This window comes from Crocodylus porosus, unplaced genomic scaffold (genome assembly GCF_001723895.1).
Source record: "Crocodylus porosus isolate Cpor-Errol unplaced genomic scaffold, CroPor_comp1, whole genome shotgun sequence".
In the NCBI taxonomy this organism is placed as follows: Eukaryota; Metazoa; Chordata; order Crocodylia; family Crocodylidae; genus Crocodylus; species Crocodylus porosus.
The window spans coordinates 7,361,964-7,384,790 of NW_017728943.1; the positions used below are offsets into that span (position 1 = coordinate 7,361,964).

At 46.7% G+C, this 22,827-nt stretch overlaps 1 protein-coding gene across 1 annotated transcript in view; it reads left to right on the forward strand.

The window, feature by feature from the left end:
• Positions 1-22,827, forward strand: part of LOC109319006 (acid-sensing ion channel 2-like) — a gene marked incomplete at its 5' end in the record, with an annotated part of 433,500 nt that overhangs the window by 364,125 nt on the left and 46,548 nt on the right. Inside the window, 3 exons of the mRNA XM_019548525.1 lie at positions 1,144-1,200; positions 4,316-4,469; positions 5,820-5,911. Coding sequence (XP_019404070.1) covers positions 1,144-1,200; positions 4,316-4,469; positions 5,820-5,911 — 303 coding nt within the window. The remainder of the gene's footprint in view (positions 1-1,143; positions 1,201-4,315; positions 4,470-5,819; positions 5,912-22,827) is intronic.

Genomic DNA, 22,827 nt, shown 5'->3' on the forward strand with positions numbered 1-22,827 from the left:
TCATCACCCCTCTGAATCCAGGGGGGTCACCAGGTTGTAGTTAATATGCACAAGTGCATACAGAGGAGCAGCATTATTCACATATATTCTAAGGCACAAACTGCATTCTTGGGTTGATTTACTGACTACTGAAGACCAGACACCTCTGAGGCAGAATGCAAACACTGTTTAGCAGGATTAGCATCTTTTCACTGGAGATGATGAAGGAAACTATGCTCCACTGAACCTATAAAAGTGGTCTAATTAGGAATTTAATTACCTGCACCTTGTGCTCATGGATGGCCTCAAATGGTTGGGGACTGTATTTCATGCCCTATCTTTAGCACAGTGTGTTTTCAATAAGGTGCGAAGTGCTAAGACCCCTCCATACAGATGCAGAGCTGTTTATGCTGATTCAGCCAGCAGTAAGACCATGTGGGTTCACTTCAGAAGCACAGATACAGAAGCATAAATTCAGTCCTGAAGAATAAGGAGTTTAAGGATCTTAGAAGAAAAGTAATTAGGAGCATCAAAAGAGATGCCCATTGAGGGGAAACTCAGGAAATACAAACTTCTGGGGGAAGCTGGAAATGAGATTTAGGGTTTGTTTTGATGACTTTAGGGTAAGACTAAGACTTCCATGCAGACATACTTGGGTACAGGCAGGTGTGAGAAATTCATTTGCTTATAGTGCTCTTGCACCATGCCAAGTCTTTTGTTTAGTTTGGAAAAGGAGGAAGAGGCAACCTATTTGATCAATGACTGCTTTATGTAGAACCTGGATGATACTTTCAAGCCTCCAATCCAAATGCTGATCTAGGCCAAACAGACCTTGCCCAGAAATCTGACAAAGTGGCCTAGCTCTGTGCCATCCTGCCAGTTTTACATACAGAGTACCTAACTCCAGTGGGGAAGCTACAATGAGATGCTGACTCTAACCTGCTTCACATCTCACCCTGCACCCTGCCTGCCAGCCTCATTGTCCCCAAATGCACCTCTTCCTAGGCTGTTTGCACTGGGTACACTAACAAGAGGTTGTCTAATACATAAGTATGGCTGCTTTCATGCTATTGATGCCAAACGTGTTAGTTGATGCTCTGACACCAGCATCTGTTTTCTGACTCTGTGTATTTCCCTCTTGTCTTCTGTTTCTTTTCTATGCAGGGGATGCACCTTTCTGTACTCCTGAGCAGTATAAGGAATGTGCAGAACCTGCTCTAGGTTAGTACAGCCACGAATTATCAGGCTCACTTGGACCCTTTACAATGGTGGTGGATGATGTGGGTATCAAACGGGGGGAGGGGGTACCACCCAAGCTGCCTGTAGTCTCTTTATCAGTACAGTCAGGCCTCGATTTACATGGTATTTTTGCAGCATGGTTTCAGTTATGCATGGTCAATTAATTGTGACCCTTTATTTTTGTACACGGCATGGATTTACTTTTACACCGTGCAATAAAGAAAATTGGTGTATCAGAAATCGGTCCAATGTGGCCAATAATTTGGCCAATAAATGCCCGTGCATGCATGCAGCCACAGTGCAGTATGTAGGCAATGAGGAGCACAGCCAGGTAGCTTGGAGAGCTGCGTGCAGCTGGTAAGTCTGGTGTGGTGGATGGGGAGAGGGGGAGGGAAAGGAGGTGCAGATCATGGCCCCCCGTGGTGAGGGAGGGAGTGGGGCAAGGGGGCAGGGGCAGATGCTGGCCAGCCAGGGTGGGGCGGGTTCAAGATGGAGCTGTGGCTCATCTGGGAGGCACGGGGGAAGGGAGGGGTGGGCAGCTACTGCCACTGCATGCACCCCAGGGCACATGGGAAGTATGTGCCCCCTGGATCTTCATGGGGTGGGGAGGGCTGCAGCTGTGGGCCACACTGGGAGCTTCTCAGTGGGGGCTGACCAGGCTGAGCTCAGGACAGACAGTGGCAGCACTGGGAGCGGACTATGGCGAGGGGGCTGCAGCCACCCCAGATTTCACCATAGCCTTCTCCCAGCACTGCTGCTGCCCACTCAGTGCACCCCAGCTCTTTCTGGTGCAAGAGTGGAGGTGGGGGTTGGATAAATGGGAGATCATCTTGTGAGCCTGGAACCTAAACCCTTATTTCCGATAGACCCTTGGTATCTTTTTACATGATTTCTATTTGCACAGTGTTTTTTCAAGAACATAACCACCGTGTAAATCGAGGCCTGACTGTATTCTTCGATTAACATACAGCAGATAGCAAACAAATAGGTTGTGATGGGACTGAAGACAACAGCAATTGCTGGGTACTCCAGGACTATGGGACCAAGCCCTAGCTTCATTCAGAATACTTCTCAGCAACATTTCCTCAGTTGCATGCTTTAGAGAAGAGAAATTTGGATAAATAGTGCACACAATATTCCCAAGAGCCCAGCATGTTTTGGGCGTGTATCAGCCCCAATTTGGAGGAATCGTATATGGCATATTGTTGGAAGCAGGGCCGGGGCAGGCAAGTGGCCCAAGTCAGAAAAAGCAGCCAGCAGGAAGGTTTAAGAAGATCCATAATAGACTAAGTCCCATCCCTGCTGTTCAACATCATCACACCCCAACCATCATGAAATTTTAACCCCCCAGCACCGAGCTTCACTGTTGTTCCTGAATGTCTTCCACACCCATGGGTCACCCCAAACTAGGCACTGTCCATTCATTTTGGGGCTCTTAAAATATGTTACGGTACTATCACTGACACATGGCAAAGGCACACATTTTTGCTATGGTTCCCCTGAGCTTGCAGGAGCTCTCAGAAATGTCTGTGTTATTCACCTGTGTGGTCTGCGTCCAACCCAACCCTGCAGTTCTAGGCCTTTAGAAGTTACAGCAGGTGTGTAAGTGGCTCACTTCTGGTAGCAAAAAGACAACTATATTGGTCAAGGGTTATCTTTTTTCTCGCTGTTTATACAGTGCCTAGCACAATAAGGTCCTGGTTTATGACTGCTGTGACAGTGACAAACAATAATATTCTTAATCTGTTGTGGTTAGTTCGTGAGGAGAGGTAATTTTTCTTGCAGAGTTTCAAAAGGTCAATATGAATCATTTTGAAACAAGCCCTCAGGTACAACAGGGAAGACTCTACACTGATGGGTGCACAAACAAACTTAACTCTGGCCATGCCTACCAATTCTTTGTGTATTAGGCCACTCCTTGTGGATTCTGATGAATGTATTCATCTCTTGTATTAATGTGTCAGTGAAGTTCCTATGGATGTGCAGTGGGTCCCAGTGAAGGTTGTTTACAAAAGACTGGGACTTTACATGTCAATACTGTTGTTAGCTAAGTATCCAAACTGCAAGGCTAATGGGAGGAATATTTGGATAGAAGGTCCTGTAATTGGTCATTTTCATATTCTTTAATCTCTTTTAATCACCATGTAATTCACCTCCAGAGCAATCTCAGCTAATAAGGTAATCATGTTTTGAGAAGGATAAAAATAAAGGATAACAGTTTTAAAAGCACAAAATTACTTGGGAGACCAATTCCTATTTTCAAAGGTGTCTTAAAATATTTTAGGACATTTTCAAAACTGCCTGAGGCCCAAATCTGGTACTTGGCACCTAACGCCTATTAAAAATCATGGGAATCAGCTATCAAAATAATCTTGAGAGTCTGGGCCTCGGAAGCTTAGAAGACTAAGTCCTATTTTTAAAGTGACTTGGGCACTTAGGGAGTTTTTCTGAAGATCTTCAGGTGCCTAATCCCCAAAATAGGGACCTACAGGAATTTTCAAGGCACCCAAGGCACATAATTGCCATTGAAATCACTTGAAATGACATGCTAGGGGGTTCAAAAGTACCTGGATCCTAAGCATTCTAAGTACCTGGCTCTAAGCTTCTTTTGAAAATGAGCTGTAGGCTCCTAAGTCACTTAGATACTTTTAACAATGTCATTGTCTTGCACCTCCCCCCCATCACATCACCTCCATTATAGTTTATCCAAATGCAACCTCTTGAAGTACAAGAACTATACTAGTTGGCAGTTATGCTGAATAGGCAGCCATAACATTGGGTCTCTTCTCTTCCTTTATACATCCCCAGCCAAACCCCAGAATCTGAATGAGTGCATGGGACAGGCTTCTCCCATGTTACAGGTTGGTAGGAATGGCCACAGTAGTGAAGTGGTGGATTGAATGACAGGGAATTTGACAGAAATGGCCTTTACATATTGCTGATTGTTTGACCCTTCCCTGGGTAGAATTGCCTGCCCCTTCCACTCCCAATCTGCTTTGAATCAAAGAAAGGGCATATTTATAGGCTATGCCCAGTAACTCTTGAAAGTGGATGTCAATGTAATCCCATGTGACTTAGTTCCCTCGTCTTTTTCTAGGTATGCTTGTTGAAAAGGACAGCAGTTACTGTATCTGCAGCACACCATGCAACCTAACCAGGTACAACAAAGAGCTATCCATGGTGAAAATCCCCAGCAAGACTTCAGCCAAGTATCTGGAGAAAAAATTCAACAAGTCGGAAAAATACATCTCGTAAGTGCAGGCACCAGTGCTATAACAGTTTTATCTAATTTAATTTATAATGTAAAAAGCTTCTTCAGAGCAGGCTTCCAAGGGCCATATCAATTCAGTGCTTAACTCAGCTGGTACTGGTGCCAAATACTGGTGATGCATTCATGGCAAAGATAAAGTGCCATGTAATATGCCATGTAAAACCTTTCCTCAGATAAGACACAGGTAGGTTTTTCCTCAATGTAGTTGCTTGAGGTCAACTCTCTGCTCCCACTTGGGATTCACCCCCTTGGTTTGAGAGCCTTGTCTCCATTAGAATTCTACAATTAGAAGTGTTAAACATACAGGCCAGAGGCTGGATACCTGTGGACCAGTTCAAATCTTTGGGCACCTATACAGGTGCAGTGAGGCTGCTTCAATGTGATGTAGTTACATGGCAATTATCGTGCCCCAGCAAACTCCAGCATCACATGTATCAGCGTCCCTGTGCTGAAAAATAGCAATGGGGGTGCTTTAACTAAAACTTGTTTGATGAGCTTTAGTTAAAGCACCCTGCTGCCATTTATCAGTGCAGGGACACTGGTAGACATGATGCTCTGGGGCACTTTAATTAGAGTGGCTCTCGGAGCTGCTCTAATTAAAGCTCCCCCGCCACTTCCAGAGCCTGTGTATAAGTGCCAAGCCCACAGGGTGCCCTGTGCTCCAGATCCAGCCTGCAGGGAAACCCATGCTATTCATCCAGCTTATGGGGACAAATGAGTTTGACCCTCCTGTTCTACCTCAATACAATGCTGGTGAGGTAAAAGCACTGCTTTTTTGGAAGTGAAGATATAACCTTAGCGTCCATTTCTGAACTGTAGGTGCTGCTCCTCTTAGCAAGTGAATAGTACTCTGCATTGGATAAATGGTTGGAATGAAGAGTTCTAGTGAAGGAGTTAGACTCGTCCTCTCTGCCCCACCCTCAGCCCCACTCCCATCTCACACTATATGTGTGATTATTGTGAAAGGACCAGCAACAGTTCCAGGTGACCAGCATTCCTCTGTCACATGACATCTAACCTGGCTTTCCCTACAAGAGAAAGATGCAGTGAAGACTGAGTGGCTTGCCCTGGCTCAGCCATAGTATCTGGGCTGCATGAGGGGCTCCCCTAAGTGAAGTTCTCTAGATTGTACCACACAGGAGTTCAGGCTGGGTCATCAGAATGGGCTCTTTTGGCCTTAAATCCATGAATCTAGAAATGTATCTTTGATGTGCTGAGACTTTTTCAGAGGCAGTAGAAGAGAGGAGATGGGTCACTCTTCACTTCTTCTTACAAAGCCCAGGTAGCTTTAGGCAGCAGGTGTTCTGATGCCATTGTCCTGTTTGTGCAGAGAGAATATTCTTGTGCTGGATATATTTTTTGAAGCACTCAACTACGAGACCATTGAACAGAAGAAAGCATATGAAGTGGCAGCCTTACTTGGTAAGGACCATTCTTATCCTATGAATTTCTGAATCAGTGTATGCATCCATGCTGAGAACAACAGACAGAGGGACAGTGCATACAGCCACACACTGAGTGTACATATGCAGGGTTGGGGGGTTGTACATAAAAGGCAAATGAAGTAGAAGGGTGTTTGTGCAGACTGAGTGTGCTTATATTGTGTGTTTAAAACAGTGGCCTGGGAGTCCGGGAACCATCACAGTAATTATCCATTGTAATGTAAAGTTCATCTCTTATTTTCTTTCCTGCACTGAGTAGGTGAATGTCTTGGGATCATGACCACCCCCCCGCCCCCAAGGTGATTGGAAGCAAAGCTGTTCCCTGTTGAGATCAGTATGGGCTCAGCTCTACCTCTGAAGAAGAGGGCACTGTACCTATCTTTGCATTACACAGTGGTCGCATCTACATGAGATTCTTACTGTGCAGTAGTAGTAATGAACTACTGCACAGTCAGCATCACCACAAAGCTATGTGGAGATGTTACTGTGCAGTAACGCCAGTACTAAATGACTGCATAGTAACAACTGTGCAGTCAGCATCTTATGTAGATGCTGCCAGTTGCTACCTGATCAAGACACATCAGGGTATGTGGATGATTTGGCTCAGCAGCTGGGGTAGCTCAGCTTATTAGTAAGGGAATGTGGAGCTGCTCACTTTCTAGGGTGCTGGTTTGATTGGCCAAAGCCAGCTATAACTGGAAATCATCACAGTTTAGGAGGTTGTGCAAAAGGATCTGGCAAGTCCTAGCACAGTGTATAGCAAGACCATCATCCTAGTTTTTTCAGTAATTGTCACCATTGCCAGGGAGATTGAAAAGGCAAATAACACTTCCCTCCCCTGCCCTACTCAGGTTCTGATTGAAATACATTGGTGGGGGAAGTTTGCACTGCTGCTGCCTAGGCAGTACCTGCTCTGTCCTTGAACACTGGGCTGCAGTGCCCTGGGCTCTCTGCTCAACACATGGAAAAACATCTTTGGAAACAGAACCCAGCTCCCTCTTTTGCAGGCCACAAGCCGTTTTTCACTGGGCCACAAAGTCACATTCCTTGCTTGCTATCCTTCTAGATCCCTGACTCTTACTCTCTTGGCTGCCCAGCTTCAGTAGGATAGACAGAAAGTGCTCTGGGGAATGGCTAGCCCATATCCTGGTGGTGAGAGTAGCATGCTGGAAGTAGAAGACATTCGGGTGATAAAGGCTTAGAGCCATAGTCTTTTACACTTGGCAAGCGAAACTTTCCCAGCTCCTGGGATCTTCACCCTTGGTTTGCAAAATATAGATCCTCACCTCTGCAGAGATTATATACCTGTAATTGTCAATTGCACTGAACATTCATTTCACCTCCCCTGCAACGTGTGTGTGTAATATATATACATAGTACAAAACAAACAAGATTTATTGGACAAGAAAGACAGATTACACAATAAAAAGTAACTCAAGACCTTTTCTTCCCATCAGGCACCTTATAAATACCTTAAAGCCAGCTCCCCTGATCTTTTTTTTCTTTTCTGTGCAATCCTCAGAAAGCAGGTGAATTCTCCAAATAATTCCTTTCCGCTTGGGCACCTGGATTTCCCCTGATAATGGCCCTTCCTTTGAACACTTCCCACTCCCAGCTGATCAATATGCATACTGATTCTGGGTGCCTCCCTGTTGCCTCCCTGTTTTGATAGCCCTCCCAGGTACCTGGGGGTCAGGTTTTTCCATGACAATATATCTTCTTTTATAAATTTACTCACCCCACTGATCAAGGTTCAATGCCATGCACTCTCCAGAGACAGGCCTTCTCCCTGCTTTAACAGGCCTATCTATCTATCTATCTAGCTGTCTGTCTAAATGTGCTCTCTGGAATGCACAGATCCATTCTCTCATCTTGGGTGGGGCTGGGGGTGGGGGAGGCACAATTCACTCTTCTGTTGCTATGTCCTTCCGTTTCAGGAAAGGATTATCTCATTAACATGTCTTGAATTTAACAGGTCACTACATTCCAAGCATAGAAATAATAGAAAATTAGGGTTGGTAGGGACCTCAGGAGATCATCTAGTCTAGCCCCCTGCTCAAAACAGGACCATCCCCAACTATATCATCCCAGACAAGGCTTTATCAGGTTATGTCTTAAAAACCTCTAAGGATGGAGATTCCACAACCTCTCTGGGTAGCCTGTTCCAGTGCTTTACTACCCTCCTAGTGAGAGAAGTTTTTTCCTAATATTTAACCTAAGCTTCCCTTGCTGCAACTTCAGACCATTGCTTCTTGTTCTGTCAAGGATTACTTCCCTATAAGCCCAATGCTCCAGCCAGTTTTCTACCCACCTTACAGTCCATTCATCCAACCCAGATATATTTAGCTTGCTTGTGAGAATGTGGTGGGGGACCATATCAAAAAAAGCTTTGCTAAAGTCATGCAAAAGTCTAGAACTCCTGGTTCAGAAATGATACCTTTTATTAGACCAACTGGGAAATCACAAAAAAAAATATCTTTTTCTGCAAGCTTTTGGGCTCAAAGTCAAAGTTTATCCCATCCACTAATCTCCCCACATCCACAGAGCCAGTTATTTTTGTCATAGAAAGCAGTCAGGTTGGTAAGGCTTGACTTAACCATGGTGAATCCATGCTGACTGTTCTTAATCACCTGCTCCCCCAAGTGCTTAGAAATGGATTCTTTGAGGAACTGTTCCATGAGTTTTCCAGAGACTAAGGTGAGGCTGATTGGTCTGTAACTCCTTAGATCCTCCTTCTTCCCTTTCTTAAAGATGGGAAGGGATCTTGCCCTTTTCTGATCATCTGGGACCTCCCCTGATCGCCAAGAGTTTTCAGAGATAATGACCAGTGGCTGTGCAATCACATCAGCCAATTCAGCATCACATCCATTGGGTTATGTGCATCATGTCTGGCCCCATGCTCTTGTGTTTATCCACCTTTTCTCAGAGTCCCTAACCTGTTCTTTTACTACAGTTATCTGCTATCCATCAGTTCCCTGAGTGAATTGAAGTTTGCTTTTCTGAAGTCCAGGTTCCTTACTCTGCCACCCTCTTTCCTTCCTTTCCTCAGGACCCTGAACTCAATCATCTAGTGATCTCTTCTGCCCAAGTCGCTATCCACTTTTATACTCTTCACCAATTCTTAACTGTTCGTGAGCAGCAGGGCAAAAAGAGCATGGTCCCTAGTTGGCTTCTCCAATTCTTGGACCAGGAAGTTGTCCCCTAACACTCTCCAAAAACTTCCTCGATTGCCTGTGCATTGCTGTGTTGCCCTCCCAACAGATGTCAGGGTGACTGAAGTCCCCCATGAGAACCTCGGCCTGTGATACTGGTCTGGTGATCTATACCAGGCACCCACCACATCACACATGTTGCTGTCCCCTCTGACTTTAACCCAGAGACGTTTAACAGGGCTATCTCCAATTTTATACTGGAGCTGTTTGATGTACAGCTCTTTCACATAAAGGACAACTCCCCCTCCTCTTCTCCCCTGCTTATCCTTCCTGAATAATTTATGCCCATGTGTAACAGAAAGCCTGGGGCTCTCTATTCCTTTAAAGGGAAGGAAGCAGTCCAGCAAGGGGACACTGCAGGCGAGGCAAGGTGCAGCAGCAATGGGGTCACCATAGCAATGGGGCAATTGGGCCAATTAGCAGGCACCTGAGGGCAGCCCTGGCAGTCTATCGACTGGAAGGGGGCAGGGCCCTGGGAGAATATAAGCCTGAGGCTTGGACTAGCAAATTAGTCTGTCTCTGGTTGCCTTCAGAAGAAGAGCTCCTGGCAGCAGGGCTCCTGAAGGGACTGTGTTGCTGTACAGAGCCCCAGTGAGGCGAGGGGAGCTCTCTTGGATATAGCCCAGGGCTGGGAGGCTATCCTCGGTGAGAGATGAGGGAACAATTTTTCCTCTTAAAGGGACAGAGGGCTGCTTCTTCTTTTGGTATTTATGTTGTAGCCCAAGAGCTTAAGTTTATGTTGTAGTTATACCGGTGGTTTGGGTTGGGACCGTAGAGGTGGTATACAGCGGTCCCATTAGTGCCTGAGGGCACAGTATTGCCTTGAGCCTTGCCAGGGGCACACTCAAGTCTTGCATCACTGTTGAGACTGGAGTGGGAAGAGAGTGAGGCCAGAGCCAGACAGGATCCATGGGCCCAGTGCCTGACTGGGGCACAGCTTGACAGGGGACAAGGTCCCAGTGCCCAAAAGGGCCAAATCAGAGCTAGTGCCTCAAAGCCAGGGCTGATACAGTGGGCCTGAGCTAGAAGGCCTAGCTAGAGTAAAGGGGCAGAGGCTGAAGCCCTGACAGGAGAATAATGTTATTGTAACACCCATGAGGCTTGAGGCATGGTGTAGGAGAGGACTGGAGTCGCACAATTAACTCTCAAGACTTCAGGTGCCAAGCTGGCACATCAACCAGAGAGGCCCCATATGGGGTCTGGGAACCATAGAGGCCCTGCACAGGGCCTGGTAGCCCCAGTGGGCAGATTCACCTAGACTGGGACCCATGAAAAGGCCTGTGGGCACCCTCCTTGTTAACCTTATTATTCCATCAAGGCACGGTTGGTAAGATGGGAAGGCACCCTAGGGGCAGAGTGGAGCATGGTTGCAGAGTCACCAGGGGGCATCACAGCTTCCCCTTGGACCCCAATGTGTTACACCAGAGGTGGGCAATTATTTGGGCCCACAGGCCACATAGGCAGATCTATAGAGCTGCTGTGGGCAAGTCAGCACCATTCCGTCAGGGCAACAGCCCAGAGCCCATGCACCCTGCAGCTCCTCCCTGCCACCACCAACAGCGCACAGCCCCAGCCTCAAACACAGCCTGCCCTGTGCCTGTTCCTGACTCATCCCGGCTGGAGTGGGTCAGCTGAAACCTGCACACCAAACCCCACTCCCACCCCCACACCTGCTCTGAATCACCTGCCCACACTGAGCAGCGGCAGTGGCCAGGCAGATGCTGCTGCTTTGTGCAGGGGTAAAGCAGCCCCTCCCCTTCTTGCTGCAGCTGCCCGGAGCCTATATGCCCTGTACCACACCATCCATGACTGCTCCAATTATGCAAGCCATCCCACCAAGTCTCTGTGATTCCAGTCAGGTCATAGTTCCATGACTGTGTGTGAGGACTTCCAATTGTTCCTGCTTGGAAGAGTAGCAGTGATTCTGTCTGGACCATGAGCAATGGTTTGGTAATGTTGTGAACAAATGTATGGCAAATCTCCAACTAGCTATATATAGTTCAAGTATGGTCCCCTCCCCCAGCCCGCTCGCCCCCACCACTAGTACTTACCAGCTCGGAGTCAGCTGCAGCTCTCTGCTGCAGCCACTGGGGACTACCCAAATCATCAAAGCCCTCGGAAACCTCCAAATCAATTCAGAGAGATTCAGAGATTTGGAAGGCTTGCAAGACACAAAAACTGAGAAGAGGGAGTGGGGTGGTATAATCTTCCAAATATGGAAAAGGCAGAGGGGGTGGGGGGAAGACTGCTCTGACAGTGACATTGTAGTTGGCCAGTGACTCTGATCTTTCTCTGGGTTCCCTTCCACTCACAGTGCTCTGGGGGAGGGACATAGAAACAACATATCAAGCTGTGTCTGAAGTGACCTTGGCCTTTTGTGAGCTCTGTCTCTCTTGGACCAGCAGCATCTGAAAAGCTTTGGCTTGCTATCTAGTCTCTTGGTAGCTAGCCTCTCTTCTTGTAAGTTGTATCCAATCCTTTCCTACTTACCCCTGCCTACAATACTGTTAGGGTAACAATAATGTGGATTTTTGGAGAGCACTGGATTTGCAGCTGAATAAAGGCCTTTTTTTCTGTGTCTCAGCAGAGCTGCTGGTCACAAGGCAGAATGATGTATTAAAAATAACCTTACAAATGCTTAGGCAAGCAGTTTTCTAACAAAGTCACAGTGTTACAGCCCATTGTGTAAGGAAAACAAGATGCAGCCCACTAGCTATCGTCAGGAGATAAAGCAGAAGCAAGACCTTGGAGACGGTACTGAAGTCAGCAAGAACCAGAAAAAACAGTGATTGACAGAGAGTACCTGAGTTCATGGCCTTACGTATGTGTCTTAGCAGAGAGGCATGTAAATGAATAAAATGCATAGGCAATTCCATGCTAATGAAGTAAACAGTAAACTGAGGCAGAGCTTGTGATGGGAGGAGAAATGGATGGAACCTGAGGAGGGACATAGGTGGAGTGAATGTTAATGAGCATAAACCACGGTGTATAAAATGTGAAAAAAAATATTGTTCAATGCTGCTCCCCATGTGCATAGACTGGGTGTTTGTGAGGGAGCTCGCCCAAAGCTGTCTCCATTCTGAATAACACTGTTGCAAGCAATGTTTGCTGGTGTTTGCTCCCTGCTTGCTGTGGCTAATGAATACCAGGATCTATGAGCAACTGGATCGTTGTGTCCCTAGTCATTGGGCACCGCATGGAGTTGGGGTCTAACAAATACCTATTGTTATTCCTATCCATTCCTTTCATCTTTTTTCCACCCCCCAAATCCTCTTATTTGTTCTTGTTAGTCTGTCTTGATTCCTTCACCCCACAAAAAGAAATCTGTGTTTTCCCTGACAGTGTCATCACTGTGCAGGAAAGCACAACATATATAATACATACACACACACACACACACACACACACACACACACACACTTTGTAGCACACAAAACATTATGAAGCATGCTGGAACAGTAGGTGCCAGGTCTTTTGGCAGAGCAGGGAGAGGGGGCAGAGGGAGAGCTGCAAGTTCCCCCTGCCCCTCTTTCATGGCAGAAATAAGTCTTCTGCTGCTAGTGGGAGCAAGGAGGTAGTAGCAGTGCCTGTACATGCACCTGCACCACCAGCACTAACACCACTAACCAGCAGCAGCATGACATTCTCCACCCCAATTTCAGTTCCTAGCATAAGTCTTCCAGTGACAGAGGAGGAGCTGGATCTGGAAGCAGAGGAGCTGAGGGCCATAGCAAAGGAAATTTGGGGGAACAAGGGGGAATCTGAGTTTGTGCACCCCTCAAAGTTCCCCTAGAGGCAGGTCTCCTTCTCTGGAAGGCACTTCAGAGGAGGTTGGTGGGGACAGGTGGCTCAGCTCCTCCTGTTGTTGTGCTTGTGGTTAGCTCACAGTCTACCTTTGTACATTCAGTTTTTCTTCTCTTACATATCTCTGTCTTGAATTTATTCTATGCTCTAGCATCTGGGTCTCTGGTCTATCAAGATGCTTTTGAATTCTAACCAAATCCTCTAAAGCAGGAGTGTTCAACTTCCAGCCCATGGCACCATGTCCAGAAATTTGGTGGCAGGTGAGCAATGCCACCTCTCTCTGCTGCCAAATCTCTAGACCCATGGGAAACCCTGGGCCCTGAACACTGGATCCAGCACCCAATATCAGCATAGCGATAGATGGGCATGATGCTGGGCCCCACGGCCCAAGCCTGGGTGGGGGGGCAGGAGGGAGCAGCAGCAGGCCACCAGGACTTAATTTTGGTCTATGGGGGATAGGAGAGGGTAGTACCAGGCCCCAGGGCTTGATCTGACCCACAGACAGGCCTTGTGCCACTCATCTGGCCCATGGATCAAAAAGTTGAACACTATTTCTCTAAAGTGTTTGCAGTCCCTGAGAGTTTTGTATCATCTGTAAATTTGATCATAAAGCTCTCCATTCCTGCATCCAAGTCATTAACAGAAATAGTAAATAGCACTAGACAGAACACACCCTTGTGGAGCCACACTAAACTTCCTGTCATTCATTAACAATCATTCTGCTTACTTTTATTTAGCCAAGTATACATCCACCTATCGGTAATTCTATGTATTCCCCATTTATATAGTTTACTTATGATAATATGAAACTGCATCAAAAGACATACTAAAATCCAGACATATTATGTCCACTACATTCCCTTCATCCAACAAGCTAATTAGTCTGTTAAAGAAGGAAGTCAAATTGGTTTGGTGTGATATATTTGTAATAAATTCATGTTGACTACTAGCAATCAGCCTTCATTCTTCTTTGTGTTTACAATTCCCTATTCTTTCATTTCTTAAAGTTCATCTCCAGTCCTCTGGGACATTACCTGTCATCCATGACTTTCCAAATATTTCCTGTAACTCCCAGATTTCTTCAGGCAATTATTTTATCACTCTGGCATGAATTTCATCAAGCCCTGCTGACTTAAATTCATTCAAGTTTGTCAAAAGCTTTGTGATGTGCTCTGCTTTTTAAGACCCACAGCTCTTACCTCTTCTTTTTTATATTACGTTTATTAGCAGCCTGGTTGCAGTGTTTGTTTGTTTTTTTATGAAAAAAATGCAAAGTAGTCATTAAGCAGTTCTGCTTTTTTTGTCTTCTACTAATAGCTCCTTGTAGAATGCCCATGGGTGCCAACGCAATTCACCTGCCTTCAAGAACCTCTTCCTGCTAGCACCCTTTGTTCTCTCTCCCTATATTCTTTCCTGCCATGTCTCAATGTCATAAACTAGACAGGGAAGGCTGCCCGAAGTACGGAAAGAGGTTTGGGAAAGGGAACCCTTGTCTGGACCATGGCTTTCCTGGCCCACTCCCACTTTTACTTTGGCTTTTCCTTCTAGCTTGGAGCCAACTGTTCAGTGCTGCAAGCTTCTGGCTCATCTTGGGCTATGCCCTAATGACATTAGGCTCCAGGCCCCATTAGACTCCTGCACAGGCAGCTTAAGCCACTGGTCTTGTTATCCCGTTCCACAAAAGCCTTTCAGGTTCTACCCATCTTGGGCTCAGAACATACCTTTTACGGGTCTCTGCTGTCCCTACAGCCACATTCCAGTCCACCAGGGAAACAAAAGCCACCAAAATACAGGTGCTGGTCCTGGCTCAAAGAAATGTTCCACTTGGGGTTTGCCTCACCCTGCAGTAGCATTCACCAAGAAAAAGAAAAACAGAAAATATTTGAAGTACTTCGCTTGCTCCCAGTACAGGCCCTTGGGTTTCCTTTACCCTGGCTGCCACTGGTAATGTGTTGGGGAGGTACAGGAGGAGGAAGGAGGTACTTGCTGCCTCCTCCCTGCCAACCCAGATTTAATGTTAATTGATTTTATTGATAAACATCAATGAACATTGACATTTATAGAAAGGGAGGAAGGGAAGTAAAGGGGAGAAAAAAATTGGGGCTGCAGGGCATAGGGCGTCATGTGCATGTGCATACGCATACACATGCACAAGTGGCCAACAGCACAAGCAGGGTGGTGGGAGCAGCTCCAGCAGCTGCACCTTCCGTTCCACTTCAGGCAGGACTCGGGAGCTGCTTCTGAAGGTAAGCGGGAGCAAGGGGGTTGAAGGGCCAGGGTTTGGGGATCATCCCTGTACCACTGGGGCCAGGGGATGAGCTCTGGTAAGCCCAAACTGGGATTGTACCATTGGATTGCCTGGGCCTGGTACACAGCCCTGATAGTGTGAGGCTGATCCGGGCATGTCCAAGCCCAGCACAGAGTCCTAAAGGTGCGGGGCTGATCCAGGCATGCTCAGGGGCCAAGCTCTGGCAAATATGGACCAGCCCTGCATCACTGGGGCAAGGGCCAAGCTCTGGCAAGCCTGGACCAGCTCCAGTGCCATCAGGGCAGTGACTGTCTGTACATGGACCCAGCAGCCATTTTGTTTCAGGCTTCTCTACCTTTGAGTTTGACTTTGGCAACACAAAGGAGTTGCAAGTAACAGAAAGAGGGATATGAGGCAGGAAGAGGGGTGGGGGGAATAAAGAAAAGAAACCAGAGAAATAAACACTGAAAAGGGAAGGGATGAACTGGCTGAGGACTGATCCCCTCTTGGTCCCTGGGATATATGAGGGACTGATCCTGTCCTTCATGTTGCATACTTATTTAGAAACCTCAATTTGACCACAGCAGGTGCTCCCTGTGATCCTGGGCTTTGCCTATGCATGGCTTGAGGTCTGTTCCCATCCTCGTGGTGGCTTTCACTGCCTAGAAGTTGTTTCTGGAGCTCCCTTTATCACCTGCTAGAGGTTCCTAGCACCTGCTTTTGCACTTCTCTCCAGCTAATATTTGTGCAGCCAGACTGCTCTCCTATTGCTGTGATGAAAGGGCTGTTGAATTTGTGTATGTTAAATCTCCCTCATCCATTCAAGGCTCTCTGGGCCTTTTTCCACATGAAAGGTGCATTTAAGTAGTTGCACCATTGCCATAGATATTTGGAACAGTCCATACCTGAAATCCATAAAAGCAACAAACAGTGGGCTAGTTTCAGGGCTACAAGTTCAGGAGAAGGAGGTGCTTACATTTATTTAGCCAGGTATACATCCACCTATTAGTAATTCTATGTATCCCCCATTTATGTAGTTTACTTATGATAATATGAAACTGCATCAAAAGACATACTAAAATCCAGACATATTATGTCCATACATGTGCTTGGGGGTGCACAGTGGGCACATCCCTGTTTCTCCCTATGTTTTTCAATCAGACTCAGAAACTACATAGCCCAGACCTGTTAATTACACCCATTTTTCCTTTTAAATGAGCCCTAGGAGTCTTGGTCACACACTGTGTGATCTCAAACCTCCATATATCGGAGAGTTTGTCATTAAATTCTGCACCACGTGGCCTAAGTAATGCTACCACAGTATTCACCCAGGTAAATTCTTATTATACATCTCTATTTCTGTAGCCTCCTATTATAGATTCCATATAATCATCACTTTTGTAACATTTTTACACTCAGAGCCCCTCCTGCAAGATAGGAGATGGATGCAGTCTAGAGATGGAGATTTGAGACATGAAGGCCACATCTCTCTACTCTCCACTTCCAGCAATGGCATCCTCAGGCGCACTGCACTGCTCCAGATGGGCTGCCTCCTAAGCAAAAAGTGATGTAGCCAGTGCTGGAAGCAGGTCTATTAGCTTTAAAGCAGACTAATTAGCAGCAGCATTCGACAGTGCTAATTAGCTTGCTCCCAACACTGTGCTTAAGTGGCCATACCATTTCTGGTTTAGGAGGCCGATGCCACTGAGGACAGACTTACTGTACCTACAGAAATTCAAGAGGACCTTGAATTTAAGACAACCCCCAATAATTAGATTATATACATGGAAAATTTATACATTTGTTATCATTTATAAATTTGTTATAATTTTCTGTGTTATAATTTTCTAATTATTGGAGGATTATCTTAAATTCATCCTCACCACCACTGCAGCAGGGAGTGGTAGCATGTCAGGTAGTGTGGGTCAGGCAGTGGTAGAAGTAGTAAAGGGGCAAGCAGCAGGCAAACAGTGAGGGGAAGCCAGTAGGTAGTGAACAGGCAATGAGGGAGGCACTGGGAGGGCAGGCAGCTTGCCCCCTGCCACTCCCTAAAGGAAGTACTAAATGATGGTGCAGTAACAACTATGCCATGGGGGCACATGTAGATGGGCCCACTGTGAACAAAATATGCCACCTGCTCCATACCCAAAGCATTTTCATTTCCTTGGAGATATACCCCCTAGTGCAGGAGTGGGCAATTATTTGGGCTGGAGGGCCACTTAATGAGGTTTGCTGAGCTGTTGAGGGCCATGCACACACACACATATGTGCAGATACATATGCACGCCAGATGCAGACAAACACACACATGCGCGTGCACACACATAGACACACACATAAGCTCCCTGCAGTTCTCCCTGCACCCCCTCCCCTGCCTCGAGCCCCTGACACACAGATGCATCAGCCAGGAGTTGCACCAGCCACTCAAGCTGTGTCCACATGGCCCAAAGCGACACATAGGGACACAGCATGGCACCAAGCCAGCCCAGCCCATGCCAGGGACTCAGGAAGGGGGTGCAAGGAGAAGGGGGCCAGGAGCCACAGGTTATTTGGTCCTGGCTGGGCTGGTTCTCTGCTGTGTTCCCCCTTTCTCCCTGCACACCCTTCCCCTCCCCGAGTCCTCGGCATGTGACTGGGCTGAGCCAGTGCCACACTTTGTTCCTGTATTCCACTTTGGGCCACATAGGCACCGCTGGAGCAGCTCCTTCCCGATCTGGCTGCATTCTGGGTACATGGGGTCAGGCAGGAGCTGCACCAGACTCAGACATGAGCCACAGTGGCTGCATCCATGTGGCATGGCCTGAAGCAGGTGTGGAACAGAGCATGGTATGACACCAGTGGTGCCTGAGCCCCTAACAGACCCTGATCCAGCCCAGCAGGGCCCACATAACCCATGGCTCCTGGCCCTCTTCTCCCTGTACCCTCTCCTCTGACAGTGGAGAGAATCATACCTGAGCTTTGACTCTCACCCAAAGTCACGCTCTCTGGTCTGTGAATGGACTCAGGCTCAGAGTTGTATGTAGCCTCAGCTTGGCCAGGATTTCAGCACCCCCTGCCTTGGACCATATGCTGACAGGGCAAGGCAGGGAAAGACAGGCCAGGCTAGAGGGAGGAGTGGATGCCTGGCCACTGGAGCCATAGCTGCTACTGATGCTGTAGTCAGCTATGGCATGGGGAAGGGAGAGGGGCAAGAGGCACCGAAAGCCAAGACAGCTGTGGGCTGGATAGAGTTCTACTTCAGAGGAGCAGCTATGGGCCAGATAGGCTCTCTTGAGAGGCTAAATTTGGCCTGTGAGTCATATTTTTCCCATCCTTACCCTAGTGCTTCCAGCAGTGGTAGGATCATGGTGCAGTAAGTTATGGGGCATTGCTGCCTACAGCTTTTGATCAAGAGGTATGAGTGAGTAGAACTGTTGATGATTTTTACTGACTGACTTGTCTTCCACATCCTCATCCAGGTATCCTGTAAATCATAAATACTTGTCTGTACTTTTACCCTTCTAATCTCCCAGACCTCTGACCTTCTATCACATTAGGCCCAGAATTTTGGCTGTTCCCTTCTATCTCAAAGTTTGTCTCTCTGCCCTGCTTTTGGTCCACTTCCGGGTCTGCTGCTGAGTGCTCTGGGGAGCCCCCCATGCTTCTGTGGGACACTCCATATACCCCAGCATCGCAGCATTCACAAGCCCCTGCTACCTAGAGGTATGTAGAAAAAAACATTTAAAGCTGTGTCTATGTCCAAATCTCCAAATCTTTCCAAAACTCTCTGAATCAATTCGGAGGGTTCCAATTCAGTTCAGAGACATTAAAGGGTACTCTGATTTGATTCAGATTTGGAAAGTCAGCCACCGAATCAGGCCAAATCTCCGCCGAATCGAATCAGGGACCAAGGCTTCGCACAGCCCCGGTTTTTACTAATCCTACTTCTTCCTTTTATGGATGCTTTATTCCTGCAGCTAAACGACATGTTGTATTGCTTTGCTTTCTGTGTATTTTGGCAAATACAGTTACCAGAAACTTAAATAAACAGCTAACCACTTCTCAACATGCATAAGAGATGAGATCCATCAGTGATGGAATAGCTGCCAGCAAACAAAAGAGCTCGTACCCAATATTTCTACACAGATGGTTCCCAGTGTTCTTTCAAAGGAGTTGTACAGTGCTCAGCACTTTTGTCCCTCTCCCTATGCTCCAGCATCTGGCAAACATGCTTTTCCTGCTGTAGCTTACCTGGAAAACAGTCATATCACTGCTTTGATTGAGGGCTATTTGAGTGCTCTAGCTTTGAAGTTTATACAAGAGATGACCCAGGGCCTTATCCTAAGGGACAGAAAACACTTTTGCAAGACAGCCAGAAAGAGTATTGCCCGTGTAAAGCACACAATTTACTCTCTTACCTAAACATGAAGATAAATTTGTTTAATACTAATCTGCATAATGTAAATGCCCCACCCACATTTTAATGACAAAATCTTGGATATGCAACTATGGGCATATCCCCATGAGTGCATATGCGCATTTCCCCAGGGACAAACAGCAGCAGCACATAGTTGTGCCACTGCTACTTGTCCCTAGAAAACACCTCTGCGCTGTGCTGTGGTGCATGCTATATTGCTCAGGTGGGGTAGGGGAGGCAGGAGCCACCATCTGGATTGGCCCCAGAAGCCTTACCTGGGGTTCTGGGGATCTCCTGGGGCTGCAGCAGAGGTGATCTGGGCACACAAAGCCTAGCTGGCAGGCAGAGTGTGACTCTGGCTGACCAGGCTCCAGTTTCAGGTAGCGCAGGCTGCAGCCACATATACCACCCCACTTTTTTTTAAGCAGTTTTTTAGGTCCCAGGATTTCCTGGTATCCAATTTTGGCTCTATGCTGCAAATATGCAGTGCAGAGAACCTTTTCACCTGTGCTGTGTGCTTTTTGCAGTGCCTTAGAAGCCCTTGATGTGCTGCAAAGTATACATTCCTGCTTGTGGGTATGTGGTCTGTGAGCAGTATATAGGAACACCAACTTGTCAGCTTAACACATGGCCATCTTGGCCACCACCTTGGACCGGAAGTCCTGCCCCATCACATGGTCTTTAATGTTACAAACCCCACCCCCTTCCCCCCTTATATGGTGTGTGACATCACAAAACCTGCCCCCACCCCAGTCACACCATGAGTGACACCAAAAAACCTGCCCCTGACCCCATCACATAGCACATGACACCACCATCACCTGGTCCATGAGATCAGAAGGACAGCCCATTGAGGCCCCAAAGCCCATCCCTCATACTGCAAGACCTGCCTTAAACCACATGGTACAGTCATGATCTATCAAGCTCCAGACTGCAATGCTCCAGACTCCAATTCCCCACCCCATCACATGATGTGTGATATCAGAAGTGGTTGCCCACCAGCCACAAACCCCACCCTCACTCCAAATGCTGCATGGCACTCCCCTATCCCACCAGGCACAGGTGTAACATATTGGGTAGTGGGGGGAGGTGACCCCTCTAAAAACCTGCCCCACCACCCCCGACTAATCAGCAAAGGGTTTCAGAGGCCTCAGATCTCCCCAAGAACAGCACCAAAGCAACCAGAGTAAGTAGAGGTGTGAGGCCTAGGCTGCAAGCCCACCCGGTCTCTGCTTTCCCAAGTGGGCCCTCTGTTCATCTGAGACAGTGCTAAGGCAGTCAGTGGTAGATATATAAGTGAGATTTGGGAGTGTGAGATGGATTGCAAGACTTCCGAAACAGGACCAGGAACTGTGACAGAACACAAGCAGTCTGTATCAGACCTACCTATGGAGAAGGTGGAAGTGTTGGCCAATCCTGTCCCAGAGGGCTCTGCTGAGGTAACTCATTTAGATTATTTTTTGTGGGGGTGTTTTTTTTCTTATAACTGTCTGAGCCTGGGCTAATTACAATATTTTTGCAGGCAAATGATGCCTTTATAGAGAGCTTTCAAAACCTGAATATTGGCACCCCACAAAAAGTAAAGGTCTTTTGCATGAGCTACTTTTGTTCCTGTCCAAAAGAGAGAAGTTCAAGACTGAAGACTGATGCAACAGTTTTGTCCGAAGACAATGGCTGCCAACCAAGGCTTTTAGCCTGTGGAGGTTACCGAGCAGGGTTACAAGCCCATGGAGGTCACCAAGCAGGGCTGTACAGTGGACTGTTTTCTAAACAAAAGTAGTTCATCCCTGTTCAAAAAAGGTTTTTTGTGTGACCTAGTTTTGAACAACTGTTCAAGATGAGAGTGAAGACCATCATTAATGTGGTATTTCATTACCTGATTAATAAACCTCATTTTACCATAGTTTAGATTTGTTCTCAGGCACTTTAATGCACCGTATGGGTGTTAGTGTGGGGTGGGGGTGAGGGAGGTAGGTACTGCTGTTACCAGACATGTCTATACAGCAGGTTTTGTTAAAGGAAATTTATTACTCTCCCAGAGAAGCTGGGAGTTTTTGGTGGGGCGAACTCACTTTTTGGAGCAGCCAAAAGACAGAATAAGGTACTGAACAGAAGCAGGGTGACCGCCTGACTTTCAGATTAGGACACTTATACCCTACACAAGCCAGCAACAAGACGTTTTAAAGGAAACAAGACTGTTGTTTCAAATATTGATGCGCAATGGCAGGCAGATTTGGTGGATATGCAGCAGTTTTCCAGACACAACCATGGAGTTAAGTACATCTTAACAGTGATAGACATTATCAAAGCATGCCTAGGGTGTCGGTTTAAAAGACAAGTTGGGCAGTGAAATAGCTCAGGCCTTTAAAACCATTTTTACAGAGAGCTGCGTACCTTGCAAATTTTAGACTGCTTGGGGAAAGAATTTTTAAATAAGCCTTAAGCAAACTGTTAAAGTAATATAATATTCATCATTTTGTGACAAATAGTGAAGTGAAAGCAGTGGTGGTAGAGCAGTTTAACAGAACATTAAAATCAAAGATATGGAGGTATTTTACAGCCCACAACACCTTTCACTACATTGATGCATTATCAGAGTTTATAAAGAGCTACAACCACAGTTTTCACAGAACTATTTGTGCAAGGCCTGTTGACATGAACTTCTCAAACTCTCTACGGGTGTGGAAAGCTGCATATGGAGACTATTTTAAACTAAAAGCAGCAGCACTGCTGTTCAGAAAAGGGGACCATGTCTAGGACCAAAGGGAGATTTGAAAAAGGTTATGAACAAACATCCACCAATGAGATTTTCATAGTGGATGAAGTCCTTAGATGCATGCCACCACCTGTATACCACCTAAAAGATTACAAAGACGAACTTATTGAGGGTCCTTTTTACTCTGAAGAGCTACAAAAAATGAACCCCAGACAGGACAGAGTTTACAAGGTTGAAAAAGTTCTAGCAACAAAAGGAAAGGGGAGAATTAAGTGGTTGGTGGTGAAATGGTTGGGGTGGCTGGCTAAATTTAATACCTGGGTGGAAGCCTCCCATGTTTGTAACATATAGGGGTACCTCTGCCAGAAGGATGAGATGAGTGACAGTCGGTTTTACATCACTTTGCCCAGCAACACCAGTGCCAGGGTTTTTTCTGCAGAAGAGCAGCTCGAACTTTATCATACAGCCAATTAAACTTCTAGCTCTCCTCAGGAACTTGGATATAGGGTGAGCAGAAATA